The sequence below is a fragment of the Mycosarcoma maydis genome, chromosome 9 (assembly GCF_000328475.2).
Source record: "Mycosarcoma maydis chromosome 9, whole genome shotgun sequence".
In the NCBI taxonomy this organism is placed as follows: Eukaryota; Fungi; Basidiomycota; class Ustilaginomycetes; order Ustilaginales; genus Mycosarcoma; species Mycosarcoma maydis.
The window spans coordinates 323,134-344,967 of record NC_026486.1 but is presented as its reverse complement, the minus strand read 5'-3'; the positions used below and the strand labels follow the sequence as shown (position 1 = coordinate 344,967).

Here is a 21,834-nt window from a genome sequence, read left to right as displayed (position 1 = left end):
GACACGGGAGCAAGCACGAATCTGTGATCTTTTCAAAAGTAGTTGTAAGTGTCCGATCGGGGATCCATTACAAAATTCACATTCACGATTATGTTCGTGAATTCGTGCTTGATCTCTTCTCTCTCTGAGTTAATCACGAATTCGTGTTTGCACGTGGAATTGCAAAGGTGCAGCAGCAAGCTGCACGATGATTTCACCGCCAATAGTCACGAATCACGAGTCACGAGTGGAACAAGTGGAGGGCACGTTACTTAGCACGGCACACACACTCACGACTCACGACTCACACACGTAGACTCGGCTCTCACAAGTCGTGTTGGAGGCTGACGAATGGATGCCGAATCAGGCTGTAGCTCGCTAAGGAGCTTCTCTTCCTTTTTCATGCTGCCATCTTTGGGATCTCAGAGAGCAAGCCCATCTTTCCTTCCCATCACACGCTCATCACCTTTGTCATCCCAACGCATCCATTCTTGTAGGCCATTCTATCGAGCAACTGTGAAACTTTGCCAAGCCCGGAAGGTTTAGTCAACATGGTCGACGCAGTCTCGTACGTCAAAATGTTCTTCCGGTCCGTCTTCTCCGTCTTCAGCCCGTCAACCTCCACGGTGTGGCAGAACAACATTGCCTACTCAATCACACTCCACAATCCTCGTGTGCTGCTCTACCGTGGGCCCGAGACATACGTTACGTTTTCCATTTACGCACAAGCCTATTCCGCTGACGCGCGCAAGCAGCTCGAGTCGCTTTCCACCGGTCAGCTCAGCGATGTAGTGAAGGCGACGAATGTGCAGCTGGTGCAGAAGGGATGGATTGCCGGTGCGATTGGTTGGAACGCAGCTGGATATCTCGGTGTAGGCACCAAGAAGGGCTGGGATGTCACGCCCGCAGGAAGGGCGGCTTGGAAGGATACACAGGCAGAGGCGTCGGGACTGTCTCTGAAACAGCAGGAGGACGAGGACTACCACGAAAAGCCTCAACGCGGCGGCTACAAAGCCACCGCAGAGAATGAAGAGTACGAGATGCAAACGCTTGGCAAAACTTCGAGTGAGCCACATCAAGAAACTCGACACATTGCTCTCAAACGCAAGGAAAAGATCGACAAACAGATCCGTGCGCAATCGTCAACCATCGATACCGTCGACACTGCGTCTTCGTCGTCAACGCGCGTTTTGGGCACGTACAAGTGTCGCATTCCTGTGGAAACCGGCGACGGCTACTTCCGCTTTTGGGTCACCTTCCCCTCTCCCGTTTCGCGCGCCTCAATCGGAATCGGCAGTCCCACATTCCGACTGTTCTCTCTAAGCCTCACCTCGGCCTCGCCCCGAGGTGCAGCTCTCCTGCCCGTCCCTGTCATCGTCCCCGAACTCGTGCTGCGAAGCGTTTCCATCGCCCTAACCACGCTTGTCTACGGTCTCTTCCCAGTCGCTACGATCATCGACAAGCTCTTGCCAAGGTGGATGTCGAGGAGATTCATCGACTGGGTCTACACCAGGGTCGGCGCCAAAAATAAGGCGGATCAGTTGAGACAGAAGTATCAGGTCGACAACAAGGTCGAACAGGCAAAGGAGCAGGTGAAAAAGGTCCCATTCGCAAGTGCCGGTATCAGAACCGATTGGGATCTCGAGAGGGATGCACAGAGGGGAACGGGTGGATGGGCGTACCACTGGTGACCGATCCACCCGAACTCAAGATTGACGGCCACGTAGATATACTTTCAATTAAAGCAAGTGTCAGTCGTGAGTGTGCTCGCAGACGCACACAATGTTGGCATGAGAAATAATCGTAATCGTTTTGTAAGGACTGGCATATGGCTGTATCGATGTTGGATGTCAAGGCACACCATTGTCGAGGAACTGTCTCGTCCGTGCAATGAGGTCCCTCAACTCGCTGACATTGCTCGTGCTACCATGCACGACGGATTCGTCATTCCGCGTCGACGGTTGAACAGAAGACTTTTCGTGCACGCGAACGCGCTTGGTCGACGGTGACACCGCCTCTTCACCTCGACTCGGCGCCAAACGCTCTTCTTCCACCTCTTCCATCCTCGCGTGTACCCTATACTCGCTCCAAACAGCCCTCACTTGGCCAGCAACTTCGTCGACAGCTGCACCACATAAGCGCGCAAACACCTCGCGTGCTTCTTCGCATTGGTGCTCCGTATCGCGCCGGGCGCCAAGCCAAACCTGATGCAACTTATCGAGACAGTGTCGGAAAAGTTGATCGACGTGTAGACGGTTGACCGCCATGAGCTCTTGCTGCAGATCCGGAGCGTGCTCGAGGTTGGAAAGTAGCCGAGAGCGCAAAAGCAGTTTCACTTGCTCCTCCTCCTCGGCAAGTTGGTCGAGCTGGCACAACGCCATACCCACCAACTTTCCCAGATCGCCATCATGAGCCGTCGACGGAAGCGGCAGCGGCAGCTCGATTTTCGCCTGTTCGCTGGCATTCCCGTCTTCCAAAATCGTATCGGAAAGATCGAGCGTCGTGCGTATGATGTGATTCGCAAGCGCAGTCAACACCTGCAGCGTCTTGCACGCAACATGCTCGACTTTTGCGGGGCGTTTCCTGCTTCTACTGGACAGCAGCGTACGCGGAAGGCCGCAAAGGACATCCAACAGGAGCGCACAAGTCCGCGCCCATTGGTCGTACAAAGGCAGAACAACGTCTTCCAATGTCGATCGACGAGACGCATCCAGATACAAGACAGGGTTAGGTGTCAGATCCGGCATCGCTTGTGCAAGCACGCTGACCAACGACTTTTCCACAGAGATAGAAGCATCGTCCAGTTCGAGTACGCCAACTCGTTCGAAGGCCCGAGAGAGCACTGAAGATGGCTTTGTCTGCGAAGCCGTCGCAGAGTGAGGATCGCCCTGAGCACCATTGCGGATGGTCTTGGTTGGGTCCAATCCTAGCATGCTGAGCAGGTTCACTTGGCGGCTTGCGTGACTCTTCTGAGATGTCGGATCTACATCCGACATCTCTACATCGCCATCCGCTTGCGTCAAGCTCTTTGAAGCAAGCGATACCTCCGAACCGAGCTCCGTGCTTCCCCAGCTGACCACCAAGAGCCGACATGCGAGCTGACTCTTCTTGACAAGCTTCGAGTTCGCAATGGCCTCGAGCCGCTTTCGATCCTCAGCGAGTAATGTGCTTTTCTCCAGGGGTGCTTCCACTTGGGCAACGCCCGGACTCGTCTCGAAGATGACCAAACCCGGCTGACTGTGCTCGTCTCGATCCGGTAGAATAGCCTCCAGCTCGACCTCAACCCCAACAGATCGTGGAGTAGCATCGATCAAATCGAGCTGCGATCCGTCCGCTAGGTCGATTTCGAGCACACCACGCCCACCTTCACTCTCCTTGTCTCCAGAGGGGGCGACATGCGAAAAGCCGAACTTGACTCTGAGCCAACTCGATGCAACGTGCTGACCTGGAGCACCAGAGTAGACCACTACAAATCGATCCAGGTCGGCCGGTCGGAAGTGCAGGAGGAGCTCCTCGATGTGATCAGCTAGCCGTTCGAGTAGCGACCCTTCTGCCCAGAGCCGGTTGCGTTGGCGCCGAACTCGTGTCCACGTTTCGCTCAGTGCGGCATCGTTCTGGCGCGATGTGTGTCCCTCGCCCATCGATATGGACTCATCCTCGAGTTTGCGCTTGTAACGCGGCGCCGAGAGCCTCATCCTGGTCCGCTCGCCTGTCAAGAGTGCTTGACGGATCGAGAAAGTGTGTCGAACCGGACTGATATCCTCGAGACTCGATGTTTTGCTTGCAGCTTTAAGATCAGGTGTGCTCAGGACGGAGGCGCTTGCATCTGGTTGGACGCGGCCGAGGATGTTTCTTCGACGGATCTCGCTGCGTAGATCTTCGAGGCGCCTCCGCTGCTGTTCGCGGTCCCGACGCTCGTCTAGCACCTCCATCCAGCGCGACCAGGCGCGCAGAGCACAGTTTCTGGATCGCAATGTATCAGCAGTTGCGATTCGACTTGCTTTTTCGGCGGCTTCAGCTGCATGTTCGTTTGCTAATCGCTTCCATAGCCTGTCCGTGATCTGAGCCAAAAGCTCGTTTCTTGATGCAGCCCGACGGCGGGTTTCCTCCTCATGCACAGCACGAGCAGCACTTTTCTCTGCCACTGACCGAATGACATCGTCAGACAGCTTTTTGAACGCACGATCCACTGCAGAAGCCTTGACGGCTTGTCTACGTTTAGCTTGCTCTTTCTTCGCGGCCTCGATTTTTGCCGCTGAAGCAGCTTGGGCAGCTGTGTCCTCCTTTGCATCTGAGATACGTTGATTCTGATTGCCCGGCGTTGAAAGCGAGCCGCCTTGCTGGACATCTGCAGGCCTGGAAGCTGCTTCAGCAATCTTTTCGACGGTGGACTGCTGTGACAGTGAAGATCCGAAGAAAGATGGCATCGCCCGCTTGCTCGTTCCGGTATCACTTTTGGCCGCATTGGCTAATGAAAGGGAAGGTGCAGCAGAAACAGCAGCCTTTGCAGGCCCACTCGCGGGTGACGCAGTGGTCAGGCTCTTGCTGGGCGGTTGACCGAACGAGAAGCTAGGGGGCGTTGCTGGTTTTGATTGTGTATCTGAGGACGGAGTGTTGGAAGTCGCTGTCTTGGCACCAAACAGTGTGGGCGTGGCAGCCAGTTCCTGGCTGGGCTGCGTCAAACGCGTTCCGAACCCTCCAAAGCTTGGTAAAGTCGCCGTTTTGCCGTCCTTCGTTGCGTTGTTGTCGCCAAAACCAGTCAAACCACTGGCTGTGATCGATGCAGACGGAGTGCTTGCTCTGTCAGGATGGGTAGAATCAAAAGAAGTAGGCTTGAAAGAAGGAGCAGCGGCCGATAGTTTGGCGGATGGCGTAGCACCAAGGGCGAAAGACTGATTGACGTCTTGCTGCGACTGTGATTGTTCAGATGAGAATGAAATGGCCGAGCCAAATGCTGAAGAGGCTTGTTGTGACGATTGTCCTCTGAACGACGGAATTGAGTCGTACTGAGCAGGTCTTTCCGAGGACAGCGTCAATGGCGCGGCTGTTGTGGAACCCAGTGATCCTGCCTGGGTGCCGGGAAGGACAGCACTCACGCCTGATGCACGGCCGTCGACCACATCAGCACTAGTGTGCGAGCCGCGTTTGGCCTCAACGATGGTCGTACTGAACGGATTGGAGAGAGGCTTGTCCTCGTTGATCGTTATGCTTCGATGAATCTTGACACCCACCGCAACATTGGCCTCATATTCGAGCTCGAGGCCCAGGTGCGTCGCCATCTTTACCACTTGCTCGGCTGAGTCCATGCCAAGCACATGCTGAAGCCTCTCCATCGGGACACCCCGGTGCTGCGCCATGTAAGCCTTGGACATGGCCTTCACTGCTCCAATGCGCACCGAGCTGAATGAGTTCTCGGCGAGACACGCCATGAGATAGTTGACGTTGGGCTTGCGCAGCTCAGCAAAGAACTTGGAGAACAAGTTAAGAGTGGCCTCTGTGTTTCTTGGCTGCCCACGTTTCTCGAGGTTGTTGGAGCGTTGCGCAAGCTGGCGCAGATTGATTGCCGTCTGCACCATTGGAGAGCGGAAGATGTCGGCTGGTAGCAGCTCTGCTTCTCGCAGGGTTTCAGGATCGCGCAAATGAAGCAAAAGATTGTAGGCGCGGAACTCGGCCTCGTTGGGCGAAGCTTGCTGAGGACCACTGCCAGGCTTGTTGGCGACGAACTTCCTGCGATTGTCGTCGTAGAATTCGATAAGACTGCGCATCGTCTTTCGCAGCTGTTCAAGCTCCTGCTGCTCACTCCAGCCCTCGGCACCTGGACCACCCCGCCAATGGAGACAAAGGATGTGGTACCTGGCAATGCGCTCGTGGCATTCGATCGCGATCGGACCGCCTTCGCTCTGAACGATAAAGTCTTGACGCACTGCTCGCGTGCGATTCCAGAGGAAGCCTTGAACTTGAGTGAATCGCGGATCGTTCGGATCGGCGGGCAAGAGGTCGTGAAAGAGGTAGTCGAGTGTACGCCTCAAAACGGGAGGCGGACGAACGTCTTCTGGAAGTGGTAGCTCCCGACCTGCTGCTGGACGACGATAGATCTTGACTGCGATGCGTGGGTCGACTCGATCGGTGCCGGGATACACTTCTAGGGGATCGAGCTCCTTCTGGAACTCGCGCTCCTCACGTTCGAACTCAGGACACATATCCTGGCATGTGCCAACAAGCTTGACCGCCAACGCAAGGTCAGTGGGTTTGTCCGGGTCTGGAAGCACGCCAGACTTGATGTAGGCATTTCGAAGCGCTTCTCTGCCACCCTTCATCTCGAGGAAACGGTTGCCGACCTTGGGAGCATCTTCGAAGCGCTTCTTGCGCAGCTCGTCCTCATTCTCTGTGCTGCTAACATTTGCTGTGACTGATGTGAAGGGTGTTGTAGCGATGTTGCCGGTTGTACTCGCACCGCCACGGTCTTTGCGAAGGAAGTTGGAGAAAGAGCTGGTTGGGGCGGCGGGAGGCGCTGGATTTGGGACCACACCTGATGGAGGTATCGCGGAGGAGGGGGTAGGGTGGGCAGCACTTGTCTGGGTTTGTGACTGCGGAGAGGAAAATGAATGACCGCCAAACGGGGAGCTGCTTTGGCCGGCGCCAAAGGCAGAGGGTGAAGCTGACTGGCCTGCTGTGGACCCGAATGCTGACGACTGTGAGGACGACCCGAAGGTGGAAGAAGTACCAGACTTCGACAGACCACCAAAGGCTGAGGTAATGGGAGGAGTATTGCTTGAAGCAGGAATCGAACCAAAGACAGACGTGCTGGTCCCGAATCCGCTGCGAGACTGCGTAGATGGAAAGGAAGAGTCAGGCTGGTTTAAGGAAGATGAAGTAGAGCTTGCAGCGCTTTGTGAGGTGGGCGGCAATCCGAAAGCTGACGTTGCATTTGGACCGTTCATAGGAGCTTCAGCAGAGGCAGCTGGCGCGGACTGCTGCGGCTGGTTGTTGAATGTGGTAGATTTGTTAGCAAAAGGTCTCGGTCTTGGTCGAGATGCATGCTGACTGCTGGGTCCTGATCCGATAGCAGGATCGCTTCCAGGAGTTTGCTGATTTGCGTTAGCGTGCAGCGCAAAGGGCTTGATGGGGCGGATGGTCCCCCCACCTCTGCCTCCTCGAAATGAGCCAGAATTTGGTGGTCTTCCCTCTTGCGGTGCGCCAGGACCGGCTGGCCGCGCAGTGAACGGTCTCGGTCGACTGCCAATAGTCGATGAACGCTGTTGTGGTTGCGATTGAGATTGTGAATCACCTACGAAAGGTCGCGGAGCATTGAAGCTCGATTGCCGCGGTCGAGTCTGCTGCACGCCGTTGAATGGGCGAGGTGTGCCAAATGTTGACTGCTGAGACTGTGGTTGCGATACGGATCCTCCAAAAGGTCTGGGTGCACCGAAGCTACTTTGCTGCTGCTGCTGCTGCTGATGATGATGATGTTGTTGTTGTTGAGGGGATGGTTGCGGTTGGATATTGGCGAAGCTAGATGAGAAGGCCGACAATGTTCCGGCCTTTGGCGGCGGCCGAAAGAACGTGTTTGGTGGAGCGCTGGTGGTTGAGGCAGAGGAAGGCTGCTGTGGCCGTCCAAAAGCGCCGAAGGCATTCGGGCCAGGCGTTCCGCTCGAACCGAATCCGCCTGAGCCAGTATTCTGTTGCATGGTATGATACCTTCGGCTGTGGTGAGAGACACAGTGGAGGAGAACCGCTCTCCACGCGACGAAAGATTGTGCCAGGCGTTTACACCGAATTCCGAGAATTATCCCAGGTTGGTCGGCCTTCTCCGCAACGTCGGATCTTCGGAAGGCATTCGTGATGATTTGTGATTCACGATTCACTCGTGACTGGTATCTGTGTGCGGCCTGCTCAAGTAGCCGTATCGTTCCCCAGACTCTCATCTGAATGGAATGTGAATGTCACGCGTCCAACGCGCACTTCTACCTTTTCCATTTCCAACTAGATACTCTGACACATACGCTCTCCAGATAGAGCAGAAAGCGACAAAGCGACACGGTACACCACTTCAGCTTGTTCTGTACAGCCGCATCTCAAGATGAAGGACGCTCTCAGCAACGCTAACTTTCCCGTGAGTCGATTAGATTCTTCCGATAAGAGGTTGGATGAATACACAGACTGATATCACCGTCATTTTCTCACCATAGCAAGATGCCCAAGGACGCACCTACCACGTAGCCACCAAAGCCGGCCAAGTCGCTAACAGGATCATCACCGTCGGCGATCAAGTGCGAGCTCACCGCATCGCCAAAGCATTCGACGGTGGTGCACCGATCTTCGCGTTTAACTCGCAGCGCAACTTCCTTACGCTGACGGGCACCTACCAAGGAGTGCCCATTTCTATTGTTGCTATTGGAATGGGATTCTCTGTGGTTGACTTTTTCGTTCGAGAATGCCGAGCCGTTGTAAAGGGCGAAATGATCATTGTGCGCTTGGGATCTTGCGGTAGTATGCAACCCGACTACGGAATCGGAACTGTCGTCGTTCCGAAAGCGAGCTTCGGCATTTCGAGGAACTACGATTACTTCCACCACGACACGAACGCGCAAGAGAGGAGCTCTGGTGCAATGGAGCCGTATCTCATTACCAAACCTCTGGATGCGGATTCGGAGGTGCACGATGCACTTCTGTCAGCATTGGAGGCCGAGAAACCCTCCGCAAAGCCCGAGCTGTTTGCGGGCGAGCAGGTCAAAGCAGCAGGCAACACTGTCAACGCCTCAGCCGACAGCTTCTACGGTAGCCAGGGTCGAATTGATCCAGCATTCATCGATGCCAATGCCAACTTGATGGATGTGATCCGCGAGCGAAGACCTGGAGTGGCAACGCTCGAGATGGAAACATTTGTCCTGAACCATCTCGCCGCCGCCGCAAACGCCGCCATCGACCTGGCAAAGAAGAGCGGCCAGGAGCCAGTGCATAAGGGCAAGATCAGGACAGGCGCTGTGCAAATGATCTTTGCCAATCGAAGCACGTCCGCTTTTATCTCGCCGGAAGAATGCGAGACGTTGGAACACTGGGCGGGAAAGAGTGTTCTTGCCGCACTGGCTAGCATCGACATCCCCGAGGAAAGACTCCAACCGGAAGGCGTCTGGAATTCTGCTGCTTGATCCTAGAGTGCTGTTTTTTTGGTATGTGAACATCTTCATCACTGCTCAACGTATACCGTTCGCAACACAGATGGAGCGCACACTCGCTGCCTTTGTCGAAGCTCACCACCAATGTCTGTGCAGATGGAGAGCGCCATGGGAGGCATAGTGCATGAGATGTGGTGTTTTGATTGAAGCACGACCAAGGGAGGCATGAGCTTGGAGAAAAATAGAACTACATGGTGTGGAAGAGAGCAGAAAGAAAGAGAACTAGGTCTGCATGTTGAGCAGCATGCCCTGGCCGCGTGGGAGATAAGTGACGTTCTTGGCGTTGCTCAGCGTCGAAGCAATGTCCTTGGACGCCTCGATTCTTCGGATTGTCAACAGACCGTCGCCGGCCTTTTCCAACGCCCTCGAGATGGTCTGTGCCGCCTCGGCCTCACCCTCTGCGCGGATGACTGAAGCCTGACGTTCCTGCTCGGCCTTTTCGACGATGAACTTGGCACGCTCTGCATCCTGCTGTGCTATCTGCTTCTGCTCGACGGCCTTTGTGAAATCCTGACCAAAGGTCATGTGGGTGATCGAGACATCCTCAAGCACAATGTTGAATTCCTTGGCACGTTTCAGCAGGTCCTCACGGATGCGTGCCGAGACCACCTCCCGCTGTGTGATGAGCTCAGCAGCATCAAATTGAGCTACAGTGGCCTTGAGCACTTCGTTACCAATGGAAGGGAGCACTCGCTCGTCGTAGTCGATGCCGAGAGACTGGTAGATCTTGGGAAGGTGTTGGATGTCGGGTCGGCTCAGCACTCGCAATGTCAACGAGACCATCTGAAGATCCTTGGAACCGGTGGTAGTCGAAATGTTGCGTGGTTTGATTCGAACATCGTAAAGGATGGCTTTTTGTAGCCAAGGCACGAGGAAGTGCGTGCCTTCGCCGGTAGCGAGGTCCTTGACACCCTGGAATCGGTCAAACATGACGGCACGATAGCCACCGGGAACGTCGTAGAGGGAAGATTGAAGTGCCATGACGCCAAGACCCAGTGGGACGGCGAATCGAGCCGCCAAGTTCGACATGTTGCGAGTGAATCTGAGAGCAAGACGAGCTAGAGATGAGGAAGGGGCAGATACGACGTTTGGAATGGCGAAGAGGAATAGACGAGTTTGCGAAATGAGCGACTGAGTCGACCTTGGCTTGTGCTGAGCTTTGCGCACAACGTAAGCTGCGCGTTTGCTGCTGCTACTACTTTTCGCACGAGAAGAATTTACCACCTGTCGTCTTTCCCAGCTGAAAAAAAAGGGAAGAAAGCTCAAAGCCTCCACTCACAACTCTTTTTGAAAGGCTACAGCTACAGCCTCGCACGTCCAACGGTCGATGGCCCCGAATTGGTTGATGCTTACCATCCTTTCTCCCGTACATCAGCTTCGAGTTCGCAGACATTCGGCGCAGCAACACGGATATGTCGGTCCAGGGCCGAGCGCGTCTAATATGGCGTACCTTGGCGAGGCCCGTTGTCTACCCTAATCAATGCCACTTGACGGTGGAAGACCAGAAGGGCAGTTGGCGACATGCGTCCACATCCAGAGTCAAGCTAGGTATTGGCAAGAGCAGTCCTCGATCAAGCCCGACCGCCACTCCGCGCACAAGCTCTCGTTTCAAAAGTGATGCATCTTGTGGCACGTCGTCTGCACTGAAGCCGCGAAGGCTCACACCCCCGCTTTCAGGTAGAGGAGTGAGCAACACATTCATCGATGAAGCACGGCGTGACATGCAGCTACGAAAGATGCCGTACGATGAGGCCGATATGAAATGGCTCAGGGAAGCGCGTCACAGCATCTACACACTAAATGGCAAGCAGACTGAGTGGCAGGCTGAGCACAAGGAATTAACGACCCAACTGAACAGACACTATCAAGCTACCAGCAAAGCGACCAAGTCCCAAAAGGACAGTGCCAAGAACAATGCCCCAGGCCCCAAGGCCGGGTCCGATCCATCTGGCATATCTGCGACCGAGACGAAGCTCAGTCAGGATGCAGGAGCGGTATCGGAAGACAAAGTCAAAAGCCTTAAAGAACGCGCGAAAAAAGTCAAGCAAGAGCTGGACGGGGTGCTCAAGCAGCAAGAAGAGATCCGCGCCCGGAGTCAAAACATCCGTTTGTCGTGGCCGAATCACTGCCATCCTGAAGTCCCAGTTGGACCAGAGGAGAACGCGGTACTGTTGTCTGTTGAAGACCCGCTCAACGTTCTGCCATCCGAGTTCGACGAGATGAAGGAGCCTTGGAACAAGTCGGTCATGCAAGCAAAGCACTTTCCGGATGGACCCAAACCGGATCCGAAGCGCGATCATTTGTCATTAGCAGCCTCAGCGTGTGCAGCAGAAGTTGACATGATGTCGGGCTTGCTGGCGACGGGAAGCTCGTGGCCGTATCTCCTCGGGAGTATCAGCTTGCTCGAGCATGCCTTATCGCAATACGCCATGTCGATCGTGGTACGGAAAGGGTTCATTCCCGTGTCACCGCCTGACGTAGTACGTGCCGACCTTGCCGATCGATGTGGCTTTCGACCGAGGGACGAAAAGGCCAAGCAGACCTACTTTCTGGAGACAGCAAAGGGCAAGGGCACCGAGAAAGGGCAGTCGCATAGTGACGCTGACCTCTGCTTAGCAGCCACAGCAGAGATTCCGCTCGCCGGGCTTCTAGCAGCTCGAACCATTGACGAGACAAGAAAAGACAAGCGAGCGTCAACCTCTGAGGAAGGATCCTGTTTGATACAAGAGTCAAAGCTGCCCATTAAGCTTGCAGCACTAGGACATGCATTCCGAGCCGAGGCGGGCGCTCGTGGCGCCGACACGCGCGGACTGTATCGCGTGCATCAGTTCAGCAAGATCGAAATGTTTGTTGCCACGGAAGGACATGTAGAGGCAAGCAATGCCATGCTTGAGGAACTCCGAGCCATTCAAGAAGAGGTGATTGGTGGACTTGGGCTGCCATACCGCGTGCTAGACATGCCCACGGAAGAGCTGGGTGCGAGTGCATATCGCAAGTATGACATTGAAGTGTGGATGCCTGGGCGAGGGTCTTGGGGGGAGGTATCTTCGGCTTCCAATTGCACGTCGTACCAAGCACTGCGGCTGGGTATCAAGCTCAAGACGGCGGAGCCTGTTTCTCAGGAGAACGGAGATCCGCATCACCCGACCGTGCATACGCTCAATGCGACTGCAGCTGCGATTCCGCGTTTAATCGTCGCTATCCTCGAAAACCACGGCGTGGAGAGAGGCAAACTGGTGCTGCCTGATACGCTCGCTCCTTTCTGGCTTGCGGGAGACAAGGACCCCAATGTGACGTGGCTGCACACTGGCAAGCTTGAAGCTGGCTCGGGGTCGCGGCTTCAGAGAGCTCTGACGCAAGTCCGTTCCATCGCTAGGAAGAACGGCACAGATGCACCAACCATGATTGCGTCGTTCCTCGTTCTGCACGAGCTCACTGCCATTGTGCCGCTGGTGATCATGTTTTACTTGTTTGGTGCGCTCGGGGTGGGCACGGCTGTTCTCGACTGGCTCCTCGGAGACGGCAACGAGGCGACCGAAGAATCACTCGGATCGCGATTTAGGGCATGGGCACGAATCAAAGAGGAGCGATTCGAGCGATATTGCCGCAAGAAAGGCTACCTTGGGTTTGAGAAGCAAGACGTCGAGCAGATCAACGCAGCTAACGATCTGGGTAAGACGGGTCAACTGGCAGGCTCATTTGCCAATATGGTGGCTGCGTATATTATTGTCAAGGCGCTGCTGCCCGTGCGTATCGGTGCGTCGATTGCGCTGGCAGGGCCGTTCTCGAAGGCGGTGTTGGAGCCGCTTAAGCGCATGCTCGGTCGTGTTCCGCTGGTTCGTCGTCGCACACCTAGCTAAGTTAGCAGCTCGACTTCGGCGACTTGAAGGACGACTCGCCCGCGCAGAATCTCGAGTGTTCTCCCGGATCTTTATCCAGACATCCTGGGAAACGTGCACACGTGACACACAACGCAGACGCACTCACGACTCACGACTCACGACTCACGACTCACAACTCACGACTTCATACGCGTGACGCAATTTGCCAAATGTGAATAGCGTAGATGTAACAGTACGGAGATGCACCCAAAACCGCGATCACGTGAATACGCGTGTTTCCTCGGCCAATAGTCACGAGTCTGGCTTTTCACTCTTCACTTTGGCATATGATTTATGTTGCCATTCGTGATTGGCGCGGCTTGGTCAGTTGAAATAGCAGGATGTACTCTCAGGGTAGAATCACCATCACTTTGCGCTGGGTGGCAAGGTCTGCGTTGGCGGTGGTTTGAGCTTGACAGTACGGTCACGGGTGGTGTGATATTTAAAAGTGACAGAAGCGTGAGTTGAATAGGCTCATGGCTCAGCGGCTCAGCGGCTCAGTGGCTCAGTGGCTCACTCGTGACTGTGGTTGATGTGAATCACGAATCGTGTGTTGGTTGCACATCCTTTTCATATTCTGTGATGAAGTCACGAGTTGTGTGTTTTTGTGTTTCTTTGAGAGAGCGCGCGCGCGCCACGCTCTGCTTCAGTTAAAAGCCAAGTCCCGAAAAATCACGAAACGTTGACAGCAGAACGCGCTCAGATACACTCACGAATCGTGAACACAATCGTGAATTTCACCTGCTCTTGTCCCTTGAGTCTCCCTCCGTTCTTCCATCTTCATCGACGCCTCAAGAACGTCCCCCTCGCATACACTCACGACTTACTCTCCACCAACTCTTTCAGCAAGCTGCTGCAGTGTAGCCAATGCAGTAAGCGATCCTGACGTTGGATCACCCACCATCATTCGTCCCAGCATCTGGCTGCCCGGTGCCGCCAGGCTCCTTCGTCAGTCTTGGCCTTTCAGACGAAGTATTGCCGTCGCTTCCAATCCTCTTGTAGAGTTATCGCATCAACAGCTTGGGCGTAGATCGTACCCGGTATACCCCTCCGTACTACAAGTCGCATCTGTCTCATCTCCGACTCTCCACACGGTGATCGAACGTTTTTCGTTCCAATCCTTCTCGACAGCCTCTGCGAAAATGTCCGAGTCAGACTACATGTCAGACGAATCAGAGGGATTCATTCTCCCCAAGAAGAAGCCTTCCGCCACCAAGCCAAAAGCCGCTGCCAAGCCCAAGGCTGCGGCCGGAGCCAAGGCGGGTGCCTCAAAGTCTAACAATGCTGCTGCCAGGCCCAAGAAGCAGCCTCTCGCAAAGCGCAACAGCAATGGTGCTGACAGCGACATCGACGTCAGCATGGTGGACAGCGAGGCCGATGTCTCATTTCAGCCGCCTGTGCCTGTCAAGTCAGCCAACAGCAAGAGCGCATCCGAGACCTACCAAAAGCTCTCGCAGCTTGAGCATATCCTCAAGCGTCCCGATACCTACATTGGCAGCGTCGAAAAGCACACTGAAAAACTCTGGGTCTTTGACAAGTCCAAAAAGCAGATGGTCTATCGCGAGACCACCTACGTACCTGGTCTCTACAAGATCTTTGACGAGATTCTCGTCAACGCCGCCGACAACAAGGCGCGTGATTCCAACATGACCGCGCTCAAGGTCGAGATCAACCGTGAAGAGGGTTCCATCATGGTCTGGAACAACGGTCACGGTATCCCCGTCGAGATGCACGAAAAGGAACGCGTCTACATCCCCGAGCTCATCTTTGGTCACCTCCTCACCTCGTCCAACTACGACGACAATGAAGCTAAAGTCACCGGTGGCCGTAACGGTTACGGTGCCAAGCTCGCCAACATCTACTCGACCGAGTTCACCGTCGAGACTGCCGACTCCAAGAACCAATGCAAGTACAAGCAGACCTTCACCAAAAACATGCACGAAAAGGGCAAGCCCAAGATCACTAAGCACAGCAAGAATGACGAGTACACCTCGATCACCTTCAAACCTGACCTCGCCCTCTTCGGTATGGACGCCATCGACGACCACATGGAAGCGCTTATGCTCAAGCGTGTCTACGATATGGCAGGTACCGTCAAGGGAATCAAAGTCACGCTCAACGGTGAACTGCTCAAAATCAAAAACTTCAAACAGTACGTCGAGATGTACGTCTCTGCCATCAACGAGCTCGGAGGCAAAGCCGACAACGGCGAAGAGGACGCTGCCGGCTTGCCCACAAGTGCTGCTCCCAAGCCGGCTATCATCTACGAGTCCACCGTGGACAAGGGTCGCAATTGGGAAGTTGCTTTTGCCGTCTCAGATGGTGAGTTCCGTCAGGTGTCGTTCGTCAACAACATTGCCACCATCAAGGGTGGCAAGCACGTCGACCATGTCGCGGACCAGGTCATCTCGCGCCTCATCGAACATGTCAAGAAGGACAAACATACAGGCAAGGTCATGCCGAATCAGGTCCGACAACAGCTCTGGGTTTTCGTCAACTGTCAGATCGTCAACCCCACCTTCGACGGACAGACCAAGGAGACGCTTACGCTCAAACAGAGCGCATTTGGTAGCAAGTGGACGCTCACCGATGAGTTTGCCAGAAAGGTGATCAAGTCGGGTGTCGTCGACAACATTGTCAGCTTTGCGCGCTTCAAGCAGGATCAGGCGCTCAAGAAGACCGATGGCCACAAGCGTACCAGAATCACCAACATCCCAAAGCTCGAAGATGCCAACAACGCCGGTGGCAGGAAGGCCAAGGACTGTACACTCATCCTCACCGAAGGTGACTCGGCCAAGTCGCTCGCCGTGGCCGGCATCGTCGAAGTCGGAAGAGACAACTACGGTGTCTTTCCTCTCCGTGGTAAGCTGCTCAACGTGCGCGAAGCGTCCCACGACCAGATCATGAAGAACGCCGAAATCAAGGCCATCAAGGAGATCCTCGGCCTCCAGCATGGCAAGCAGTACCTCGACACCAACAGCTTGCGCTACGGCAGTATCATGATCATGACTGATCAGGATCACGATGGTTCGCACATCAAGGGTCTCATCATCAACTTCCTCGACCATTTCTACCCCTCGCTGCTCAAAATTCCTGGCTTCCTTGTCGAATTCATCACGCCCATCGTCAGGTGCAGGAAGGGTAAGCAGGATATCTCGTTCTTCACGATCCCCGAGTATGAGACCTGGAGAGACGCTCACAATGGCGGCAAGGGCTGGCACATCAAGTACTACAAGGGTCTCGGTACTTCTGAATCACAAGATGCCAAGAGGTACTTTCGTGCACTCGAGAAGCACAAGCTCGCCTTTGATGTCACCCGAGACGGCGATCGCGAGCTGATCGATCTCGCGTTCAACAAGAAAAAGGCCGACGATCGAAAAGAATGGCTCCGACAGTTCCGTCCAGGCACTTACCTCGACCACAACACGGACAGAATTCCGTATGCAGATTTCATCAACAAGGAGCTCATCCTTTTCTCGATGGCAGACAATCTGCGATCCATCCCTTCGGCCATCGATGGTCTCAAGCCTGGTCAGCGAAAGGTCATGTATGTCATGTTTGACCGCAAGAGCAACTCCGAGTTGAAGGTCAACACGCTCGTCGGTAACGTGTTGGGTCAAGCCGCCTACCACCACGGTGAAGCAGCGCTTAGCATGACGATTGTAGGTCTCGCGCAGAACTTTGTGGGCAGCAACAACGTCAACCTGCTTGAACCCAGGGGCCAATTCGGTACTCGTTTGCTTGGAGGTAAGGATGCTGCCTCGGGTCGTTACATCTTCACAGCGTTGCCCAAGATCGCGCGCGCCTTGTTCCCTGCAACAGATGATGCGCTGCTCGACTACCTGGAAGATGATGGTCAGAAGGTGGAACCTCACTGGTACATCCCTGTTGTACCTCAGGTGCTGCTAAACGGCGCCGAAGGTATTGGCACGGGTTGGTCCACTTCAGTTCCCAACTACAACCCGCACGAGATTGTTGCGAATCTGCGCCGACGCATGGCGGGCGAAGACGTGGTCCCCATGAAGCCTTGGTACCGTGGCTTCAATGGTGATGTGGAAGAGTTTGGTCCTGGCCGATTCAAGATCAGCGGGCGTGTCACGCAGATCGACGAAAAGACATACGAGATCACCGAGCTGCCCATCCGCACTTGGACGTCCAACTACAAGGAGTTGCTCGAAGAACGTATCGTGTCATCGGACAAGATTCCAGCAACCATCAAGGACTACAAGGAGTACCACACCGAGTCGACTGTCAACTTTATCGTCGAGCTCACAGCCAAGGGTCAGGCCGAGATTGCCGATAAGGGCGTCGAGGCGTTTTTCAAGCTTTCGTGCCAGATCTCAACCACCAACATGGTGCTCTTCGATCAGGACGGCAAGATCAAAAAGTACACGTCTGCTGAAGAAATCCTGGAAGAATTCTACCTGTTGCGTCTCTCGTATTACCAAAAGCGAAAAGAGTACTTGGTGGACCAGCTCAAGTTGATGTATGACAAGCTTTCGAACCAGGCACGCTTCGTGCAGATGATCATCTCGCGACAGCTCGTCGTGTCGAACCGCAAGCGCGCCGACATTGTGGCCGAGTTGCGCCAAAAGGATTTCCGTCCCTTCCCGAAACAGGGCAAAGCATCGATTGCAGCTGAGCCCGAGGACGACGAGGCGATCGACGACGAAGACATCTCGGCCGACTCGGACTTTGACTACTTGCTCAACATGGCCATCTACAATTTGACCAAAGAGAAGGTTGACAAGCTGCTCAAGGAGCGCGACCACAAGGAAGAAGAGCTCAAGATCCTCATTGGACGATCGCCTCAGAACTTGTGGGATGAGGATCTTACCAAGTTCATCGAGCTCTGGGAGGAGATGCTGGCCGAGGACGATCGTCGACTCAAGGATGTTGTGACTAAGGTGAAGAAGGGCAAGCAAAGTACCAAAAAGACATCTGCCAAGAGCGGCGCTGCTGCACGACGTGTGCTCAAGAAGCCGATCAACTCGGATGGCGAAGAGGAAGACGATGGCATGGATGATTTTGGTGGCGATGATTCCGAAGACGACTTTAAGCCGTCGACAGCAGCTGCCAAAAAGAAAGCGGCTGCTCCTGCTATGCGTGCGAGCCCGGCTAGAAAGCGCGCCGCTGCAGATGCAATGGACGACGACGACATGGCGCAGCTTCTTAGCACAAGCGCAGCTACGAAAAAGTCGCGTGCTAGCGGCTCTGCCTCCAAGTCGGCCACTGTATCGCGAGCTACTACACCTCAAATCGTCGAGATCATCGACGACGACGATGAGAATGACAAGAAGGTGGCGCCGATCTTTACCAAGGCGAGCGCGGGAGCAAGCACTAAACCGGCTGCGGCCAAGAAGGCGGCTGCGCCTATAAGGACGGCAGCAGCATCGGTAAGCAAGTCGGAAGAGTCTCGCAAAGCATTCAGCCTGTCTGATTCGGAAGACGACACAATCGCCATGCCAGCCAAGAACAAGAAGCGCGCTGGCGCTGCCAAGCCCGCTGCTGGCAAGAAGGCTGCAGCTGGCCTGGGTCGCAAGAAGGCGGTCGCCGCAAATGGCTCTGACAACGAAGACTCGTTTACCATCGACAGCCCCGACGTCTCTGCGGCGCCGACTCGCACTTCTGCGCGCTCACGCAGTGCATCTGGTAAGATGAGCTACAAGGTGGACAATTCCGAGGACGAGGATTTCTGATCCGCTTGAAACGTCGATCATGTAATGCTGTAGCGGTACCGTTTCTTTGTCGTGTATTCTTGTCGTCTCACGTCCCGTGTCCGTTGGGTTGATATGTTACGTTGATTGCATTGTTGGTTGGTTCGTGTGCGCGATGTTTGCGGGTGTGAGCGGTCGGTAATGTCGTGGCGTTGCATAGCGACGAGGGTACGTCGGTGGATGAGGGTTCTCATTCGTGCGTCGACTGGGTTCGGTCTGATACGGGGACATGGGAGGCATTGAAACCGAGAATTGCGTGTTCAGAAAAGGTGTATTGAGCGTGTATGATTGGGATGTGTATAAGGGAGCTAGGTGGTTGTGGAGGAGGGATGATGGAGGTCTTTTGCTTTCTGCAGGGCGATAGCTTTTGCGCTGCTTCTGTTGTTTCCACTCTCTTGGTCTGCGGCCAGGACGGCTTCTGCGTACATCATTTTGTACTTGACGAGTTCTTCGGCCATTTCCTCTTTTGCGATTTTGGCCATGACGACGTCTTTGACCATGTCGACGTGTTCGGCGTTGAGCGAGGTGAGTTGGTGTTCGAGTGCTTTGACGCGCGCAGAGAGGTTGCGATTGACGAGCCGGAGCGCTTCTACTTCGCGACGGTGCGCATTGGCTGCACGCACTTGCACGTCGAATTCCGACGCATACGTGTCCAGCTGAAACGCAGTAATACGCACATCAAATGCATCACGCACAAACGCATTCGTATGATACCGCCGTCTCGATCGTCGTCTACCTGACCCACTCGTCCGCTTCGATTGCATCGACATCCTCACACCATCAGCTTCGTGATCGTCCTCGTGTTCTTGCTCTTTGTCCTCCTCGCCATCCTCCCTCCGATAACACTCGAACAACTCTCCCTTCAAAAACGCCACAACACCATCAAATCCCAACCCCAATAGCACCTCCTCGTTCTTCTTCATCAAACTCAGCGCAAACCGAAACAACGCCTCGACGCCTTCCGCAAAAACACTATCCAACACCCGATAAACGAAGTCCAACGGAAATCGATAACTGAACAGCGTCATAAACCACTGGCTGGCATACATGCTGCTCTTAACACCCTGCCTTACCAAATGACGATGCAAAAGCGGTAGCAAGTCTTCGAGCAGTCGGTCGAACTGGAACAACCTCAGCTGGAGCGCTGGCATGTTGGGCGTGAAATGGCCACGCAGGTCGTACGACTTCATCAACCGAACAAACGTGCTAAACGCTTCTTCGTCCGGCATGTTGAGCAGCAGCGGACCGACGACAAACTGCATGCCTTGGCAATAACCTACCTCGGGATCGTACAACGAATAGGCCTTGATCACGTTGAACAGGTTCTCCTGACCGATGCCCTTGCCATCCTGGAAATAGTCCTGCTCCGGAAACGTCCGGTTCAGGTCGCGACGAATCGCCTTTTCATGTGCCGAGGTCTGTTTCAGGTAGTATGCGTAGATGATCTCCATCTCTTCGTTTTTCGACGATGACATGAGCTGCCACATCATGCCGCGCAGCGCGGGCGGGATGCCAGCCTGGATGGCGCGCGAGAGCTGCCGAGGGTGGTTGCGCGCAACCGACTGATAGTTGGACATGACCTCGCCCCAGAATTCCCAGTCGATCTGGTCGTCGGTCACATCGTCGGCTGGAGGTCCGGTGTAGGTGGTTTCGGCAGTGGAAGAGACGACAGATTCGCGCATCGCTGCCGATGCACTGCTACTGCTGCTGTTGCTGCTCTCACCCATCTGCTCGTTGCTTGTCGCGCCATCTGCCAGAGACTGTGATTGCGACGATGAGCTAGACATCTTGGAATCGTTGCTCGAAACACCGTGTTCCGCCAATGCTTTGTTCTGTGACTCGGTGCGAGAATGGCGCTGCCCCTGACCGCGCAGTTTCTCAAAGTTTTCGCGCAGCTTGACAGCGCCATCGAGGCTAGCGCGCATCTGCTTTGTGTCACCGCTGAGCTTCTTGTTCTGCGTATCGAGTCGCGCCAGCAAGAAGTCGTAGTTGGATCGCGAGTCATCGGCGTTGTCGTTGCGTGCGGGCTGAGAGTCGGTGGTGAGTAGTGCGTCGGCAGCGAGACTGCTGCGAGCACCATTGGTGGTGATGGTGTCTCTGCGCGCATCGTGCTGGTTCGACGCCGTCCAGGTTGTTATGTCGTCTTGATCTGCGCCGATGCCCTGAGGCGTGGTGCTGCTGAGACTGATGGTGGAGAAGTGGTTCGAGTTGATGCTGGGGGTGTCTGGGGGTTGGTTCTCAGACACTGCACCAGCCTGGACGGTAGCGATCTGCGAATAGCGAACGGGCTGAGGTGTGGTGTCGTCGGCGGAAGCAAAGGGATTCGAAATGGTCTCGTCCGGTTCGAGCAGCGACGTGGCACCGACCGACGGTGGGACCTTTTCCACATGCTCTGGTAAAGTTGCTTTGGCGCGTTCCTCGTCCAGGATGAGCGAGTCGGATGCGGATTGACTGTCTCGAATCTCGGCGGAGCTGAGAGGCACGTCGGTATCCTGGTAGGCTGCTGTGGAGGAATTCACAACCAGACTTTCGTCAGAACGGTCTAGCGCAGCGGCGGTTTCGATGGACGCGGGAAAAGCTGTATCGGTTGGCTTCGGAGTATGCTCCTGCGGATCTGGACCATAGGCGACCAGCGAGGATCTTCTGGCGAGCGGTTGATCTGCAGTGTTGTCGTTGGACAAGTGTTCGTCTGCTTTTGTACCAGGCGTTCGCTGGAGCGATGCATCGAGGGTGGTGGTCACGCTGGAAGAGGGAGTCATGTCATCGGCATGCGATCCGTCAGCGGCGTCTTCAAAGTCTTCGTTGTCCGTATGCGTGCTCGAATCGTATCCGTCGTGCAGGGTGCCCTCGGTAGCAGCGGAGAGCTCTTCAGCGAGTGAGAGGTGGGCAGCAGAAGCAGCTTGTTCCGGTTCTGCGCTGGACGTCTTTGACGTCCTTTTCGCTGCAGCCGCCGCTGCTTTAGCGCCCTTTTTGGGCATAAGGGAGGAGGAGCTGACAGAGATAGAGGAGCTGAGCAGATGAGCCTGATTGGCTGTCCAGCGCGTAGAGAAAGCGCCGTTGAGCGTTGTGCTTGACGGGTGT

General features: G+C 55.0%; 7 protein-coding genes across 7 annotated transcripts; 4 read left to right on the top strand and 3 right to left on the bottom strand.

Moving 5' to 3' along the window:
• Positions 1-530: 530 nt before the first annotated feature.
• Positions 531-1,670, top strand: UMAG_03506 (uncharacterized protein; the record flags this gene model as incomplete). Its single annotated transcript, XM_011391649.1, has 1 exon — positions 531-1,670. One exon carries the CDS (start codon positions 531-533, stop codon positions 1,668-1,670), a length of 1,140 nt encoding a protein of 379 aa, XP_011389951.1.
• Positions 1,671-1,829: 159 nt separating this feature from the next.
• Positions 1,830-7,667, bottom strand: UMAG_03505 (uncharacterized protein; the record flags this gene model as incomplete). The annotated part of the gene is made up of 1 exon (XM_011391648.1): positions 1,830-7,667. One exon carries the CDS (start codon positions 7,665-7,667, stop codon positions 1,830-1,832), a length of 5,838 nt encoding a protein of 1,945 aa, XP_011389950.1.
• A 392-nt stretch (positions 7,668-8,059) lies between these two features.
• On the top strand, positions 8,060-9,128 carry UMAG_03504 (uncharacterized protein; the record flags this gene model as incomplete). Its single annotated transcript, XM_011391647.1, has 2 exons — positions 8,060-8,092; positions 8,169-9,128. The coding sequence occupies 2 exons, from the start codon at positions 8,060-8,062 to the stop codon at positions 9,126-9,128; spliced, it is 993 nt and encodes a 330-aa protein (XP_011389949.1).
• A 249-nt stretch (positions 9,129-9,377) lies between these two features.
• UMAG_11092 (putative prohibitin subunit PHB1) lies at positions 9,378-10,184 on the bottom strand (the record flags this gene model as incomplete). The annotated part of the gene is made up of 1 exon (XM_011391797.1): positions 9,378-10,184. The coding sequence occupies one exon, from the start codon at positions 10,182-10,184 to the stop codon at positions 9,378-9,380; it is 807 nt and encodes a 268-aa protein (XP_011390099.1).
• A 383-nt stretch (positions 10,185-10,567) lies between these two features.
• On the top strand, positions 10,568-13,015 carry UMAG_12232 (uncharacterized protein; the record flags this gene model as incomplete). The annotated part of the gene is made up of 1 exon (XM_011391816.1): positions 10,568-13,015. The coding sequence occupies one exon, from the start codon at positions 10,568-10,570 to the stop codon at positions 13,013-13,015; it is 2,448 nt and encodes an 815-aa protein (XP_011390118.1).
• A 1,163-nt stretch (positions 13,016-14,178) lies between these two features.
• Positions 14,179-18,735, top strand: UMAG_03501 (putative DNA topoisomerase II; the record flags this gene model as incomplete). Its single annotated transcript, XM_011391646.1, has 1 exon — positions 14,179-18,735. The coding sequence occupies one exon, from the start codon at positions 14,179-14,181 to the stop codon at positions 18,733-18,735; it is 4,557 nt and encodes a 1,518-aa protein (XP_011389948.1).
• A 326-nt stretch (positions 18,736-19,061) lies between these two features.
• Positions 19,062-21,731, bottom strand: UMAG_11091 (uncharacterized protein; the record flags this gene model as incomplete). Its single annotated transcript, XM_011391796.1, has 1 exon — positions 19,062-21,731. The coding sequence occupies one exon, from the start codon at positions 21,729-21,731 to the stop codon at positions 19,062-19,064; it is 2,670 nt and encodes an 889-aa protein (XP_011390098.1).
• Positions 21,732-21,834: the final 103 nt, after the last annotated feature.